The sequence below is a fragment of the Rhinolophus ferrumequinum genome, unplaced genomic scaffold (assembly GCF_004115265.2).
Source record: "Rhinolophus ferrumequinum isolate MPI-CBG mRhiFer1 unplaced genomic scaffold, mRhiFer1_v1.p scaffold_83_arrow_ctg1, whole genome shotgun sequence".
Classification (NCBI taxonomy): domain Eukaryota; kingdom Metazoa; phylum Chordata; class Mammalia; order Chiroptera; family Rhinolophidae; genus Rhinolophus; species Rhinolophus ferrumequinum.
Window position 1 is genome coordinate 5,363 of NW_022680439.1, and position 14,608 is coordinate 19,970.

Sequence of the window (14,608 nt, forward strand, 5' to 3'; positions counted from 1 at the left end):
TGTCATTGTTGGTATCGATGTTTGAGAAAAGGTATTTACAGGAATAAGAAAATGAGATTTTAAAACTGTGACTTCACTAAGGTGTTTCTCCCTTTGTTCGATACCCTAAATGTCCCAGTTTGGAATCCGTGTACTTAATAGGGGTTACCAGAGTTCAATTATCACACCTGAAGATTTTTTCAGCATTTTCAAACGGTCATTTGAATTTTTACGTTTACCCAAGTAAGCCTCAGTTGCTACCATGTCAACTGTTTTTTAACTTTACTTTCTCATAGTGTTTTAACACTGATGGTCTTAAGGCAACCAGATGTTCTGCTGAGCAGACACTGGCTGTGTGTGTATATGCGCCTATGGTGTCTTCGATTATGAAAAATGGGAGAAGTAATTAACGATAATGAATATTTGTTGGACACAATCTTTGAAAACAATAATTCTGAAGCTTTTGTGCCTTGGGATGCTTCTATGCTATTAAAAATTATTGAGAATTCCAAAGAATATTTTTAAGTCTGTAGTCTCCATAGATAGTTACAATATTAGAAATAAAAACTGAACAGTTTAAAATATGAGCACACACAGTCATGCATTCTATTAGTCATTAGAGCTACGACCCAGTAACCATCGGACCTATGAGGTTACCATCAAAGCTATGTGTGATATCACGGCCCTGGAAAACTCTACTGTACACTTAGAAGAGAATGAGAGTGAAAATGTCAAATGACATTTAATGTTTCCATAAAAATAGTTTTGAACTTTTCCAGCCCTTTAACTGACAGATCTTGGGGCTTCACAGATTCTCACATGACATTGGAAAGCCCCGTTTTAAATGATATACGAGCTTCCTGGATGTGAAGTGATAAAAGAGGCTTTAGAGTTTCACTTCTACAGTTGTTGTGGTTTTCTTTCACTCGTCTTGAAAAAGTTTTAAACTGAAAATTTTGTTTAAAAATCAAAAGAAAAATAGTTTTGTCATATATTCGTTTTCTGTCTCATGGTGCCCTGTACTCTTTGGAGCTAATGTGGACCTAGTTTGATCGTATTTTCACATGGAAGCATGTTCACCCAAGGCTGCCATTTGTCATATGAATTTCTGTTTATGTTAGCCTTGGAAAACGAATTCTGAAGATATTGGAGCATTTAGAAAAGACCATTTTCTTGTAATAAGTCCTTTCCTATTTGAAATTGTACCATTCACTGAAAGTTTTTTAAGTCCATGTTTGTCATGCATGTTTAAAATTAAGATGAAAGGTTAGACATAACTTTTGATAATGACAAAAAAAATCACACCCAGCACCATGTTAAATATTAAGAAGGAAAGCTTTAATTGGAAACACACTATACACCAGAAATTGCTGAGTGACAATAGATAATTCAACTTAACTTCCGTGAATGGCAATATAGGACACGTAAAATAAAATGAGGTCTGGAGGAGTAGTGTGTTTGGGAGAAAGGAGGACGAGGGACTGCTTCTTTGAAGAAGGAAGTTTTTACAAAATAGTTAACTTTGTGTTGTTTTCACATCCTAATAAATGAAAACTTTATCTTCAGATTCTTCCAGCTGGAAAGCTACTTCTTTGACTTTGAATCATGGAACTTGTGAAAGATCCAGGGATTCGAAATTAGGTGATAAAAGGCCATATGCAACACGCTCAATGAGCAGACCTCTGGCAGCATCCACAGAGTTTCGACAGATGACCGTAATGGACAAACAAAAGGCTCAGATTGTAGATGTGTTTTTCTTACCTGATTGTACGCTCCATGAATTGCGTGAATCACAGCTACAAGAAAACAGAGAAAGCAAAGAAGGAAATAAAAAAACAGAAAGAGTTCAACCCTAGCCTACCTTTGTGTAGGTTGATCGTAGTTCTGAATTTCCTACACTCATTTTGTAGCAAAATGTCCTTAATGTTTGCTCTGTTTACGCAAGTTACAGCCAAATAGAATAACTTTTAGCAAGACATTAGCATTCTTCTTCAATCACAGTAACATAAGGAAATAAGAAAGGGAATAAGGAGAAAGTGTGATTCCATTTAGACTAGTATTTAGCGTACACTGGAGAGTATATATGGATACATACACACATAGAAAGGTACTTACGGGTGTGTGTATATATATATATATATATATATATATATATATATATATAGATATATCTGTGTATATGTGTATGTGTATGTATACATATGAAAATACAAATATAAATATAGACACATATATATATATATATACACACACACACACACACACACAGATATATAGCAGAGGAAGTAAAGTTCTTCACGTATTAATTGCCCACCAGTTGTATTGCTAATATTCACTCTACTATAGTCTTCAGGTGTTGTCCGAAAGAAACATTTTTACATGACTTCAATCTGACGCTTTCAAAGTTCTGTGTTTTTCTGTTGTGTATTTACAATATATTTGAATTTTTTCTTTAACAGTGGATGAGGGTTCTACATGCAACGCTGTAAGAAGGTAGGATTTTATGATTTTCTAAAATTGCATGTTAACTAAGAGACTGCGAAGAGAAGCCAGTAAGCTTTAATGAGTGTTCTGCTCTGGGTTAGACCCTATACTGTGAGCCTAACATTGGTTATCTCAGGCCTCGGCACAGTAGATTTGCCAAGTAGCTGTGCTGTTCGGCCTAGTTTTTATTCATTAGACGAGTGTGTTTCCAGAAGGTGGATTAATTGACCCCAGGTTCCAGAGTTACCAAGTGGCTGAGCCTTGATTTGACCTTCAGCCTGCTTGGCTTCCCAAGTCCGTTCTCTTCCTCGTCAGCCTGTACTGAGAAGTGCTTGGACAGGTCTGGATTCAAGATTCAGGTGCAAGTCAGATGGACTCAGAGAGTCCCATTTAGTGATATGTTAACGCTGGTTTAGAAGTTTCCTACCAAGCCCAGTTAGCTCAAGCTCTTGTCTTAATGTACTTGACAATTGCAGCAGTCAGGAGAACCTTGTTTTCACCATCAGTGTTTAGGGCAGATCTCAGTTAGATGTGGCCACAGAACCACAGGTTGTACATAAGTAAGACCTAATCAGGCAAGTGTTTTCAGGGATAAAGCGATGTACCCTTCTTGGGACGAATCGTGGTTCTGTAAGTGAAGAACATGTATGTATAGACCATGTTGTGTTAATGCAGCACAAATTGAGATGATATTTCTAATTGATTTCTCTACTTCCTGACTCCCCAGCCTGTGTTTCCCTTCTGCCTGATACCTTTCCTTTGTTCAAGGAAGTTTTTTTCTTTTTTTCCAGAGTCTTTGTTCCTTCTTCCATGACTGTTCTTGATTTTTTACCTTTTTCTCTGCTTTTCTCGGGGTTTTTTTGTTGCTGTTGTTTTGTTATTTTTTTCCAGTTCTGCCAGTTAAATGTTGTGCATTTCTCTAGACAGAATCAAAAGTACATTGAATTCTAGGTGTTGAAGAAATGTTAGCAATTAAGTATTCAAAACACCCCCTAGCACTTCATGGTGCCATTAATGTTTTGGTCAAGTGGTTGATCATATGAGGAGTTTGAACTCCAACAGATTAAAGTGACTTATTTGAGTACAGTGAGTGATGAAATGAGATGAAGTGTGGGTTTCCAAGCCCAGTAACTTCCCTCTTTATCATCCTTTGGGTGAGTGTTTTAATTAATGGAAAGGTGTAGTGAATGCAGTGGAAGAGGATAAGAATGGAATTAGCAAGGGAATCCAAGTTTCAATAGGACCAACACTGGGTTGGAATAGTAATAAGGCTTTTAGAATAGAGATCAGAGATCATATAAGGGAAAAGATTTCAGAATAGTAGGGTATGACAAGGTAAAGAGAAATTACAAGAAGGAAGGATACAGGATGTTGGTAGTTGTCTAAAAAAGCAGATTAAGGGGTTCCAGGGAGTCCTGAACAGGTTGCTGCTTTTTTCTTTGTTGAATTGGAGGAATCAGCAAAATTTAAGATTTGTATGAACACATATTAAACCTTTGAGTCTCTGGAAACATTCTCTTTATAGCAAATAGGAATGTGGTATCATCCACGTGCACCCGAAATTACAGAGGGGGTCCCCTCGGGTCCAAGGGCACTGGAGATTGCTGAACTACACAGATCTATGGCCCACAGCAGGTGTCTCGTCACCTCCACGTCTTTTCCTAACGCGCTGATGTCCTTCCCATGGATACGGAGGGTTGGGCAGAGTGAGGACTGATTGTGAAAACAGTAATGGAGTTGGGTAGGTGGTAACATGCCCGTTTTGGGAGAGGATGAGGGAGGCTCCATTTAGCTTATTTTCCAGGAACAGGGAAATAGAGAACTCCTACTGTGGGTCATTTGAGTCCATCCTTGTTTCAGGAGTCTATGCCTTCTTAGGCTGAAGTTTTCAAGGTTGGAGTTTGCCAGGAAGCTGTGAGGACAAGTGATCTGGGAGTGGGGAGGCTAACAACATACCTATTTGTTCTTTGACTTTTGTACGTATAACTTACAAACATTTCACACATTTCGGGGAACTCACTGTAGTGTTTCAGGGTGAAAGGAAGGAATGGGGTCAATTGAATAACTGCTTTCTATGTTAAAGAAGCAAGACTGCCATTTTTGACCCACACAGCTTAATCTTTGAACCAGGGACGGACTTCGGAGAAGGGTCAGTGTATCTTTCTACCTTGATTTAGGTCACTGCTTTTGTCCCAGTTCAGGTTCCAGTTATGTCAGCTATTAATTGCGTTTTCAATTCAGCCTTTAGGACTTTTGGTGAAAACAAGGTACTCTCAGGTGTTGCCAACATATTGGCGGTCATTCTTTGTTATGGAAACTTAGAGTGCATCTTCATTAAATATTGCATGAGTTGGGAGTGGTGGAGGGAGAAATAGATAACTAATAGCTTTTCTAGAACATCATGTAAATTTTAATCATATCAAGAAACTTCATTTCATATGCAGTTAGCTGACCTTTTACTCCTTTTGTTTTTGTTATTGCTTTTGTGAAGAAATGAATTCACTTGTTTTTGTTGTGTATCTTTACCCTAAAGTCGTTCCTACGAACCTCGCACTAATGATTCAACGTCTATATCAGAGGAATTGGCCTTCGATGTTGATTCCAAGGTAAAAGGCTCCTGTGTGAAATTAACTGTTTTGCTCTGAATTTAGTTTTGTGTAGCACTGACTTGTGAAATTTTGTAGTGGTCTACCTATCATTGTTTTATGTTTGTCGTGGAAAATTTGTCAGCGTGAACCATTTTATAACACCTGACCATTTGACGCTGCATTGTTTTGTTGTTGTTTTGTTTAACTTCAGGAAGTATCGAAGATGGGGGCTGAAAAAAAGAAGGGGCTGGGAAATGTACAGTGATAGTAAAATTCTATAGGGAGTTTTCCCACAGTGATGGAGACATGCAATTTGGTAAAGGGTAAGGATTCTTAATGTTATTTTTACGTTATACCAGCATGACTTGTATCATACTCCTGCCTAAATGAAATCTTAATGGATTCAGGTACTCATTGTAATAGTCATGAAATCTTCCTGGTACCTTTCAGTTTTAAAACTATATAGCAGACAGAGAAAGATAAGTTCCTTATGATCTCACTTATTTGCGGATTCTAAAGAAAAGAATAAGTGAATGAACTAATCAGAAACTGTTTGGGAGACAATGAGGAAAAACTGAGGGTTGCTAGATGGGCGGGGGGAGTGGGGGGTGGGGGGGACGGTGAGGGGATTGGAGGGCAGTGGGTGACCACAGGATGGCCACGGGGTTTGAAAATTAATCTGGGGAACGTAATTTGGTGGTTACCAGAGCGTAAGGGGGTTGGGGGGTGGGGGATGAGGGTGAGGGGGATCAAATGTACGGTGATGGAAGGGGAGCTGACTCTGGGTGGTGAACACACAGTGTGATTTATGGATGATGTGATACAGAATTGCACAACTGAAATCTATGTAATTCTACTAACAATTGTCACCCCAATAAATTAAAAAATTAATAAATAAAAAAATAAATAAAATAAAAAAAAAATAAAAAAAAAACTATATAGCATATGACATATAGTATTTTTTTTTTTTTTATGCTTTGTATGTTGGTGTGGTATACTTGTTAGGAGGGAGTGTTTTCTCCATTTGTTTTCCACTTTATTCCGTTGACATTCCATATTATTTCATATTAGTTTCCAGTATACTAGGTTCATCATTTAGACTAAAATAATAGTAGAAGTTTTGAAAGCTTAGAATTCATGTTCTCTATCTCAAAACCCATATTACAAAAGGATTCGACTGTGTTCTAAATCATTGCATTGTGAATATATTTAAATGTCTTCATCTAATTGAAGAGTACATGTTTTGCATAAAAGAATAACCAATTTGAAAAGCAGAGATTCTTTTTTTTTTTTTCAAGTTTGGTGTTTTAATGGCCTGTGTGATTACATGGTATTTGATGCATGGGCCCATGGACCCATATAAGCAAGAGCGACACAGATTTTCTTTTAACTGATATGCTGAAATACTCCATAGTCAAATCAACACTTGTTGTGTACCTATTCTGTAACAAGCACGATCTCATTTAATCCTCAGAATAGCCTTGGCAAGGAAGGGAATCCTCATCTTCAGAGATAAGGAAATGGAGACCAAGACAGTCTAGGCAGCATGTCTTGCAGTAGCCAGGGAGAAGGTTGAGGGTTTGATCCAAAATCCACTTGGCTCCAAAGCTGATGCTCTTGGCTGCTCCCTATAAAATCATGTCCGTGAGATTCTATGCCCACTGTCCATGATATAGTGACCAAAGTAAAGAAAGGATCCGTGTCTGCCAAAGATAGGATCCTTTCTTACGCTGGTCAAAAGCAGAGATTCTTAAAAACCATATAGTGAAATGTCAAATTTCCGAAAGTGTTTAGTTTTGTTTTTTAAATGTGAAATTTTTCATTTCTGTTCCAGTTGACATTAATATGATGTCAGCCTCAGGTGTACAGCATAGTGGTGAGGCATTTATATAATGCCTAAATTAGTACCCCGATTAGTGTGGTATCCCTGACACCCTACTTAGTTATTACAATGTTATTTACTGTATTCTTTGTGCTGTATTTGACATCTTCATGACTATTTCATAACTGCCAATTTGTACTTCTTAATCCTTTTACCTTTTCAAGCATTCCCCCAACAATCCTCGCACCGGGCAACGATCAGTTTGTTCTCTGCACTTATGAGTTTGTTTCTCTTTTCTATGTTCATTTATTTTTTTTACGTGTCACCAATAAGTGAAATCAGGTGGTATTTGTCTTCCTCTGTCTGACTTTTTTCACTTAGAATAATACCCTCTAGGTCCACACTCGTTGTCACAAATGATAAGTATTGATTCTTCGTTACAGACAAGTATTATTTTGTTACATATACATGTCCCACTTCTTCTTTATCCAAGGTGAGGGATCCTTTGGTTACTTTCTTATCTGGACTATTGAAAACAATGCGGCAACGTCCATAGAAATGCATATTGCTTTTCAAATTAGTGTTTTGGATTCCTGTGGAGGAAAACCCAGAAGTGGGACTACTGTGCCACATGGTAGTTCTATTTGTAAATTTTTTGGGAACTTCCATATTCTTTTCCATTGTGTCTGGTAGGATTTGCAGTCTCACCAACAGTGCACGAGGACTCCGTTTTCTTCACATCCTCACCAACACTTGTTGCTTGTTGATTCATGGATGATGGCCATTCTGACAGTTGTGTGGTGGTAGCTCATTGCGTTTCTAATTTGCACTGCTCTGATGATTAGTGACACTGAGCGTGTTTTCGTATGTCTCTTGGCTCTCTGTGTGACCCCTTTGGAGAAAAGTCTATTCAGGTACTCTTCTCATTTTGTAATGGCATTGTTTGTCTTTTGGTGTTAAGGCTTATGAGTTCCTTATGTTGTGGATGTCAACCCTTTATCAAATATATCATTGGCAAATATCTTCTCCATTCATCCGGTCGGGACTTCATGTTCTTGTCGGTTTCCTTTGCCGTGCAGAAATTTTGTAGTTTGATTGTCGTGTGTATGGGTCTTGTATTCTTAACCATTCATCTACCTCTGTCTTTTCTGGAGCATTTAATCTATTTCCATTTCAAGTAATTATTTGTAGGTATGTAGTTCTTGGCATTTTATTACTCATTGTTCTTCTCCTCGCCCTGCTCTTCCTCCTGCTCTTTTTCCGTCTTCTCCTCCTTGTCTTCCCCCTCCTCCTCCTCCTTCTTTTTCTTCTAGTCGTGGGTTTACATTTCTTGTAATAGTGGTTTGCTGGTGCTGAACTGCATCACCTTCTTTTTCTCTGGCAAGCTGTTTACCTCTCGTTTGATTCTAAATGAGAGCCTTGCTGGATACAGCAATCTCGATTGTAAATTATTGCATTTCATCACATTTCAATATTTCTTGTCCGTTCCTCTGGCCTTCAGCTTTACTGCTGAGAGATCACCTGACAGTCTTATGCGAGCTCCCTTGTATATAGGTAACTGCTTTTCTCTTGCTGGTTTTAATACTCACTCTGTGTGTTTACCCTTTGGCGGTTTCATTATGGTTTGTCTTGGTGTGGTCCTGTTTGGCTTTATTTTGTTTGGAACTCACTGTGTTTCCTATGCTTGTGTTCCCTTGGACAGGTTAGGGAAGATTTCCGTCATTATTTATTCAAACATGTTTTCAATTGCTTTCTCTCTCTCTCTCCTCTCCTTTGGATAGCCCTAAGAGTGTTGTTACACTTTATCTTGTTCCAGAAGTCCCTTAAAGTATTCTCTCTTTCTCTCTTTTTTTTTTTGTTTGTTTTATTTTTTTGACCCAGAATCACTTTTCATTTCTTTTTCTTCATTTCTGATTGAGTGTTTTCTGCTACCTTGTCTTCCAAATCACTGATTTGAACGTCTGCCTCAACCAAATCTGGTGCTGATGCCATCTATTAATTACTCGTTTCAGATGTTGCATTTTTCATATTTGACTTTTGTTAATGATTTCTATGTCCATTTTTTATGTTTGCTGTCTCTGTTGAAGTATTACAGCGTTTTTCTATTTTTCCCCAAAGTTCATTGAGTATCCTTAGAAGTCGTATTTTGAACTCTGTGTCTGGTAGATTGCTTGTGTCCATTAGGTTTAGTTCTTTCTCTAGAGTTTTTTCCCGGTCTTTCATTAGAGAAATGTTTCTTTCTCTCTTCTATTTTCACTGCCTCTTTGTTGTTGTTTCTATGTATCATGTAGATCTGCTAATTCTCCTCATCTTGGCAGTATTGCCTTATATGCCAGGTGTCGTTTGGGGACCAGTGGTACAGTCTCCCCGGTCACGTGAGCCGGGTGCTCCAGAAGCTTTTGTGGGTGGTGTGTGCCCTGCTGTTGTACTTGAGCCTTGATAGCTGTTGACACATCAGTGTGTGGAATTGACCCTCAGGACGACTGGCTGTGACTATGGTAGATAAACCGATGTGTGTGCACTGACCTCACAGAGTGAGATCGGCTGTCGCAGGGCTCCGGTGTCTGCTCAGTCCATGGCGTGGCTGTGTCATTTGTGGAGATAATTTGGTGTTGTTCTGGGTTACTTGAAGCTGGTCCCAAGGTGTGTTGGATTTGGGGCCTCTTGGGAGGTGCTGTGGGGCAGGCCCAGGTCAGCTGCTGCTTGTGCCCAACCCGGAGGCACCTAGGGGAGGCTACAAACTGACCTGCTGTTGGTAGCTGTGTTTGTGAGATTGTAGGCGCCTGCGAGGCGCTATGTTGTGAAGCAAGACAGGCTGATGGATAGGATCCTAGAAAGAAAGGGAACTCCTCAATATCATAAATTGCAGCCTGAGTGACTGTGATAAGCTATAATTGTGATCATGCAACACCTCTGTTGACTGAGTGACTCCCCATTACGTGAGGGTAAAATTCACATGCTAGCATGGGGCACGTGCCTTTTTTGATTTGGTTCTGATTCTGCAGTCGTCTCTCCATCCCATTTTCAGTGTTCCAGGCTTACCCCATTCTTCTTCTGCCCTCACTTACCATATGTCGTTTCCTAGCTCAGGCTTTTGCGCCTGCTGCCCTTTCTGGACTCCCCTTCATGGTTTCCCTCAGCACCTCGTATATCTTTCAACATGCAGCCCTATTTTTGCAGCATCTGGTACAACTGAAGTAGACTTTTCAAGGTATTATGTCGGTGCAAAAGTAATTGCGGTTTAAAAGGTAAAAAAAAATTGCACAAACTGCAATATCATTTGAACCAACCTAATATTTGCTTAAATAACTGTTTTTCAAAAAGTCCTTTTCTTGGAGGTTACAACGTTAATATTGTTATGCTGAATTGTTAACTAGAGATTGCATGAAGTGTCCGTTAGTTACTAATCATCTTGTTTCCTAACCCCTTCAGCCGAGAATTGAAGTGAAAGATCCTGTTCCTAACCAAGCTGTAGGAATGGACGATGTGCAACGCTTCAGACCAGGTGCACTTTGTAATACCAATTTAATTTTGGGAAGGAGTACACAAGGACATTTGACATGCTGGCAGTCTTCTCTTCCTCATTCCTTTTTTTTTGTTACAAATTTAATTGAAGGATTTGACATAAATAACGTGATGTCATTGTTGGTATCGATGTTTGAGAAAAGGTATTTACAGGAATAAGAAAATGAGATTTTAAAACTGTGACTTCACTAAGGTGTTTCTCCCTTTGTTCGATACCCTAAATGTCCCAGTTTGGAATCCGTGTACTTAATAGGGGTTACCAGAGTTCAATTATCACACCTGAAGATTTTTTCAGCATTTTCAAACGGTCATTTGAATTTTTACGTTTACCCAAGTAAGCCTCAGTTGCTACCATGTCAACTGTTTTTTAACTTTACTTTCTCGTAGTGTTTTAACACTGATGGTCTTAAGACAACCAGATGTTCTGCTGAGCAGACACTGGCTGTGTGTGTATATGCGCCTATGGTGTCTTCGATTATTAAAAATGGGAGAAGTAATTAACGATAATGAATATTTGTTGGACACAATCTTTGAAAACAATAATTCTGAAGCCTTTGTGCCTTGGGATGCTTTTATGCTATTAAAAATTATTGAGAATTCCAAAGAATATTTTTAAGTCTGTAGTCTCCATAGATAGTTACAATATTAGAAATAAAAACTGAACAGTTTAAAATATGAGCACACACAGTCATGCATTCTATTAGTCATTAGAGCTACGACCCAGTAACCATCGGACCTATGAGGTTACCATCAAAGCTATGTGTGATATCACGGTCGTGGAAAACTCTACTGTACACTTAGAAGAGAATGAGAGTGAAAATGTCAAATGACATTTAGTGTTTCCATGAAAATAGTTTTGAACTTTTCCAGCCCCTTAACTGACAGATCTTGGGGCTTCACAGATTCTCACATGACATTGGAAAGCCCCGTTTTAAATGATATACGAGCTTCCTGGATGTGAAGTGATAAAAGAGGCTTTAGAGTTTCACTTCTACAGTTGTTGTGGTTTTCTTTCACTCGTCTTGAAAAAGTTTTAAACTGAAAATTTTGTTTAAAAATCAAAAGAAAAATAGTTTTGTCATATATTCGTTTTCTGTCTCATGGTGCCCTGTACTCTTTGGAGCTAATGTGGACCTAGTTTGATCGTATTTTTACATGGAAGCATGTTCACCCAAGGCTGCCATTTGTCATATGAATTTCTGTTTATGTTAGCCTTGGAAAATGAATTCTGAAGATATTGGAGCATTTAGAAAAGACCATTTTCTTGTAATAAGTCCTTTCCTATTTGAAATTGTACCATTCACTGAAAGTTTTTTAAGTCCATGTTTGTCATGCATATTTAAAATTAAGATAAACGGTTAGACATGACTTTTGATAATGACAAAAAAAATCACACCCAGCACCATGTTAAATATTAAGAAGGAAAGCTTTAATTGGAAACACACTATATACCAGAAATTGCTGAGTGACAATAGATAATTCAACTTAACTTCCGTGAATGGCAATATAGGACACGTAAAATAAAATGAGGTCTGGAGGAGTAGTGTGTTTGGGAGAAAGGAGGACGAGGGACTGCTTCTTTGAAGAAGGAAGTTTTTACAAAATAGTTAACTTTGTGTTGTTTTTACATCCTAATAAATGAAAACTTTATCTTCAGATTCTTCCAGCTGGAAAGCTCCTTCTTTGACTTTGAATCATGGAACTTGTGAAGGATCCAGGGATTCGAAATTTGGTGATAAAAGGCCATTTGCAACACGCTCAATGAGCAGACCTCTGGCAGCATCCACAGAGTTTCGACAGATGACCGTAATGGACAAACAAAAGGCTCAGATTGTAGGTGTGTTTTTCTTACCTGATTGTACGCTCCATGAATTGCGTGAATCACAGCTATAAGAAAACAGAGAAAGCAAAGAAGGAAATAAAAAAACAGAAAGAGTTCAACCCTAGCCTACCTTTGTGTAGGTTGATCGTAGTTCTGAATTTCCTACACTCATTTTGTAGCAAAATCTCCTTAATGTTTACTCTGTTTACGCAAGTTACAGCCAAATAGAATAATTTTAGCAAGACATTGGCATTCTTCTTCAATCACAGTAACATAAGGAAATAAGAAAGGGAATAAGGAGAAAGTGTGATTCCATTTAGACTAGTATTTAGCGTACACTGGAGAGTATATATGGATACATACACACATATAAAGGTACTTACGGGTGTATATATATATAGATATATATATAGATATAGATATAGATATAGATATAGATATAGATATATCTGTGTATATGTGTATGTGTATGTATACATATGAAAATACAAATATAAATATAGACACACATATATACACACACACACACACACACACACACACACACACACACAGATATATAGCAGAGGAAGTAAAGTTCTTCACGTATTAATTGCCCACCAGTTGTATTGCTAATATTCACTCTACTATAGTCTTCAGGTGTTGTCCGAAAGAAACATTTTTACATGACTTCAATCTGACGCTTTCAAAGTTCTGTGTTTTTCTGTTGTGTATTTACAATATATTTGAATTTTTTCTTTAACAGTGGATGAGGGTTCTACATGCAACGCTGTAAGAAGGTAGGATTTTATGATTTTCTAAAATTGCATGTTAACTAAGAGACTGCGGAGAGAAGCCAGTAAGCTTTAATGAGTGTTCTGCTCTGGGTTAGACCCTATACTGTGAGCCTAACATTGGTTATCTCAGGCCTCGGCACAGTAGATTTGCCAAGTAGCTGTGCTGTTCGGCCTAGTTTTTATTCATTAGACGAGTGTGTTTCCAGAAGGTGGATTAATTGACCCCAGGTTCCAGAGTTACCAAGTGGCTGAGCCTTGATTTGACCTTCAGCCTGCTTGGCTTCCCAAGTCCGTTCTCTTCCTCGTCAGCCTGTACTGAGAAGTGCTTGGACAGGTCTGGATTCAAGATTCAGGTGCAAGTCAGATGGACTCAGAGAGTCCCATTTAGTGATATGTTAACGCTGGTTTAGAAGTTTCCTACCAAGCCCAGTTAGCTCAAGCTCTTGTCTTAATGTACTTGACAATTGCAGCAGTCAGGAGAACCTTGTTTTCACCATCAGTGTTTAGGGCAGATCTCAGTTAGATGTGGCCACAGAACCACAGGTTGTCCATAAGTAAGACCTAATCGGGCAAGTGTTTTCAGGGATAAAGCGATGTACCCTTCTTGGGACGAATCGTGGTTCTGTAAGTGAAGAACATGTATGTATAGACCATGTTGTGTTAATGCAGCACAAATTGAGATGATATTTCTAATTGATTTCTCTACTTCCTGACTCCCCAGCCTGTGTTTCCCTTCTGCCTAATACCTTTCCTTTGTTCAAGGAAGTTTTTTTCTTTTTTTCCAGAGTCTTTGTTCCTTCTTCCATGACCGTTCTTGATTTTTTACCTTTTTCTCTGCTTTTCTCGGGGTTTTTTTGTTGCTGTTGTTTTGTTATTATTTTCCAGTTCTGCCAGTTAAATGGTGTGCATTTCTCTAGACAGAATCAAAAGTACATAGAATTCTAGGTGTTGAAGAAATGTTAGCAATTAAGTATTCAAAACACCCCCTAGCACTTCATGGTGCCATTAATGTTTTGGTCAAGTGGTTGATCACATGAGGAGTTTGAACTCCAAGAGATTAAAGTGACTTATTTGAGTACAGTGAGTGATGAAATGAGATGAAGTGTGGGTTTCCAAGCCCAGTAACTTCCCTCTTTATCATCCTTTGGGTGAGTGTTTTAATTAATGGAAAGGTGTAGTGAATGCAGTGGAAGAGGATAAGAATGGAATTAGCAAGGGAATCCAAGTTTCAATAGGACCAACACTGGGTTGGAATAGTAATAAGGCTTTTAGAATAGAGATCAGAGATCATATAAGGGAAAAGATTTCAGAATAGTAGGGTATGACAAGGTAAAGAGAAATTACAAGAAGGAAGGATACAGGATGTTGGTAGTTGTCTAAAAAAGCAGATTAAGGGGTTCCAGGGCGTCCTGAACAGGTTGCTGCTTTTTTCTTTGTTGAATTGGAGGAATCAGCAAAATTTAAGATTTGTATGAACACATATTAAACCTTTGAGTCTCTGGAAACATTCTCTTTATAGCAAATAGGAATGTGGTATCATCCACGTGCACCCGAAATTACAGAGGGGGTCCCCTCGGGTCCAAGGGCACTGGAGATTGCTGAACTACACAGA

At 38.4% G+C, this 14,608-nt stretch overlaps 1 protein-coding gene across 1 annotated transcript; it reads left to right on the forward strand.

The window, feature by feature from the left end:
• The first annotated feature begins 1,688 nt into the window (after positions 1-1,688).
• Positions 1,689-13,003, forward strand: LOC117020061 (uncharacterized). Its single transcript, XM_033102261.1, has 6 exons — positions 1,689-1,746; positions 2,439-2,472; positions 4,997-5,069; positions 10,306-10,378; positions 12,056-12,235; positions 12,966-13,003. Exons 1-6 carry the CDS (start codon positions 1,689-1,691, stop codon positions 13,001-13,003), a joined length of 456 nt encoding a protein of 151 aa, XP_032958152.1.
• Positions 13,004-14,608: the final 1,605 nt, after the last annotated feature.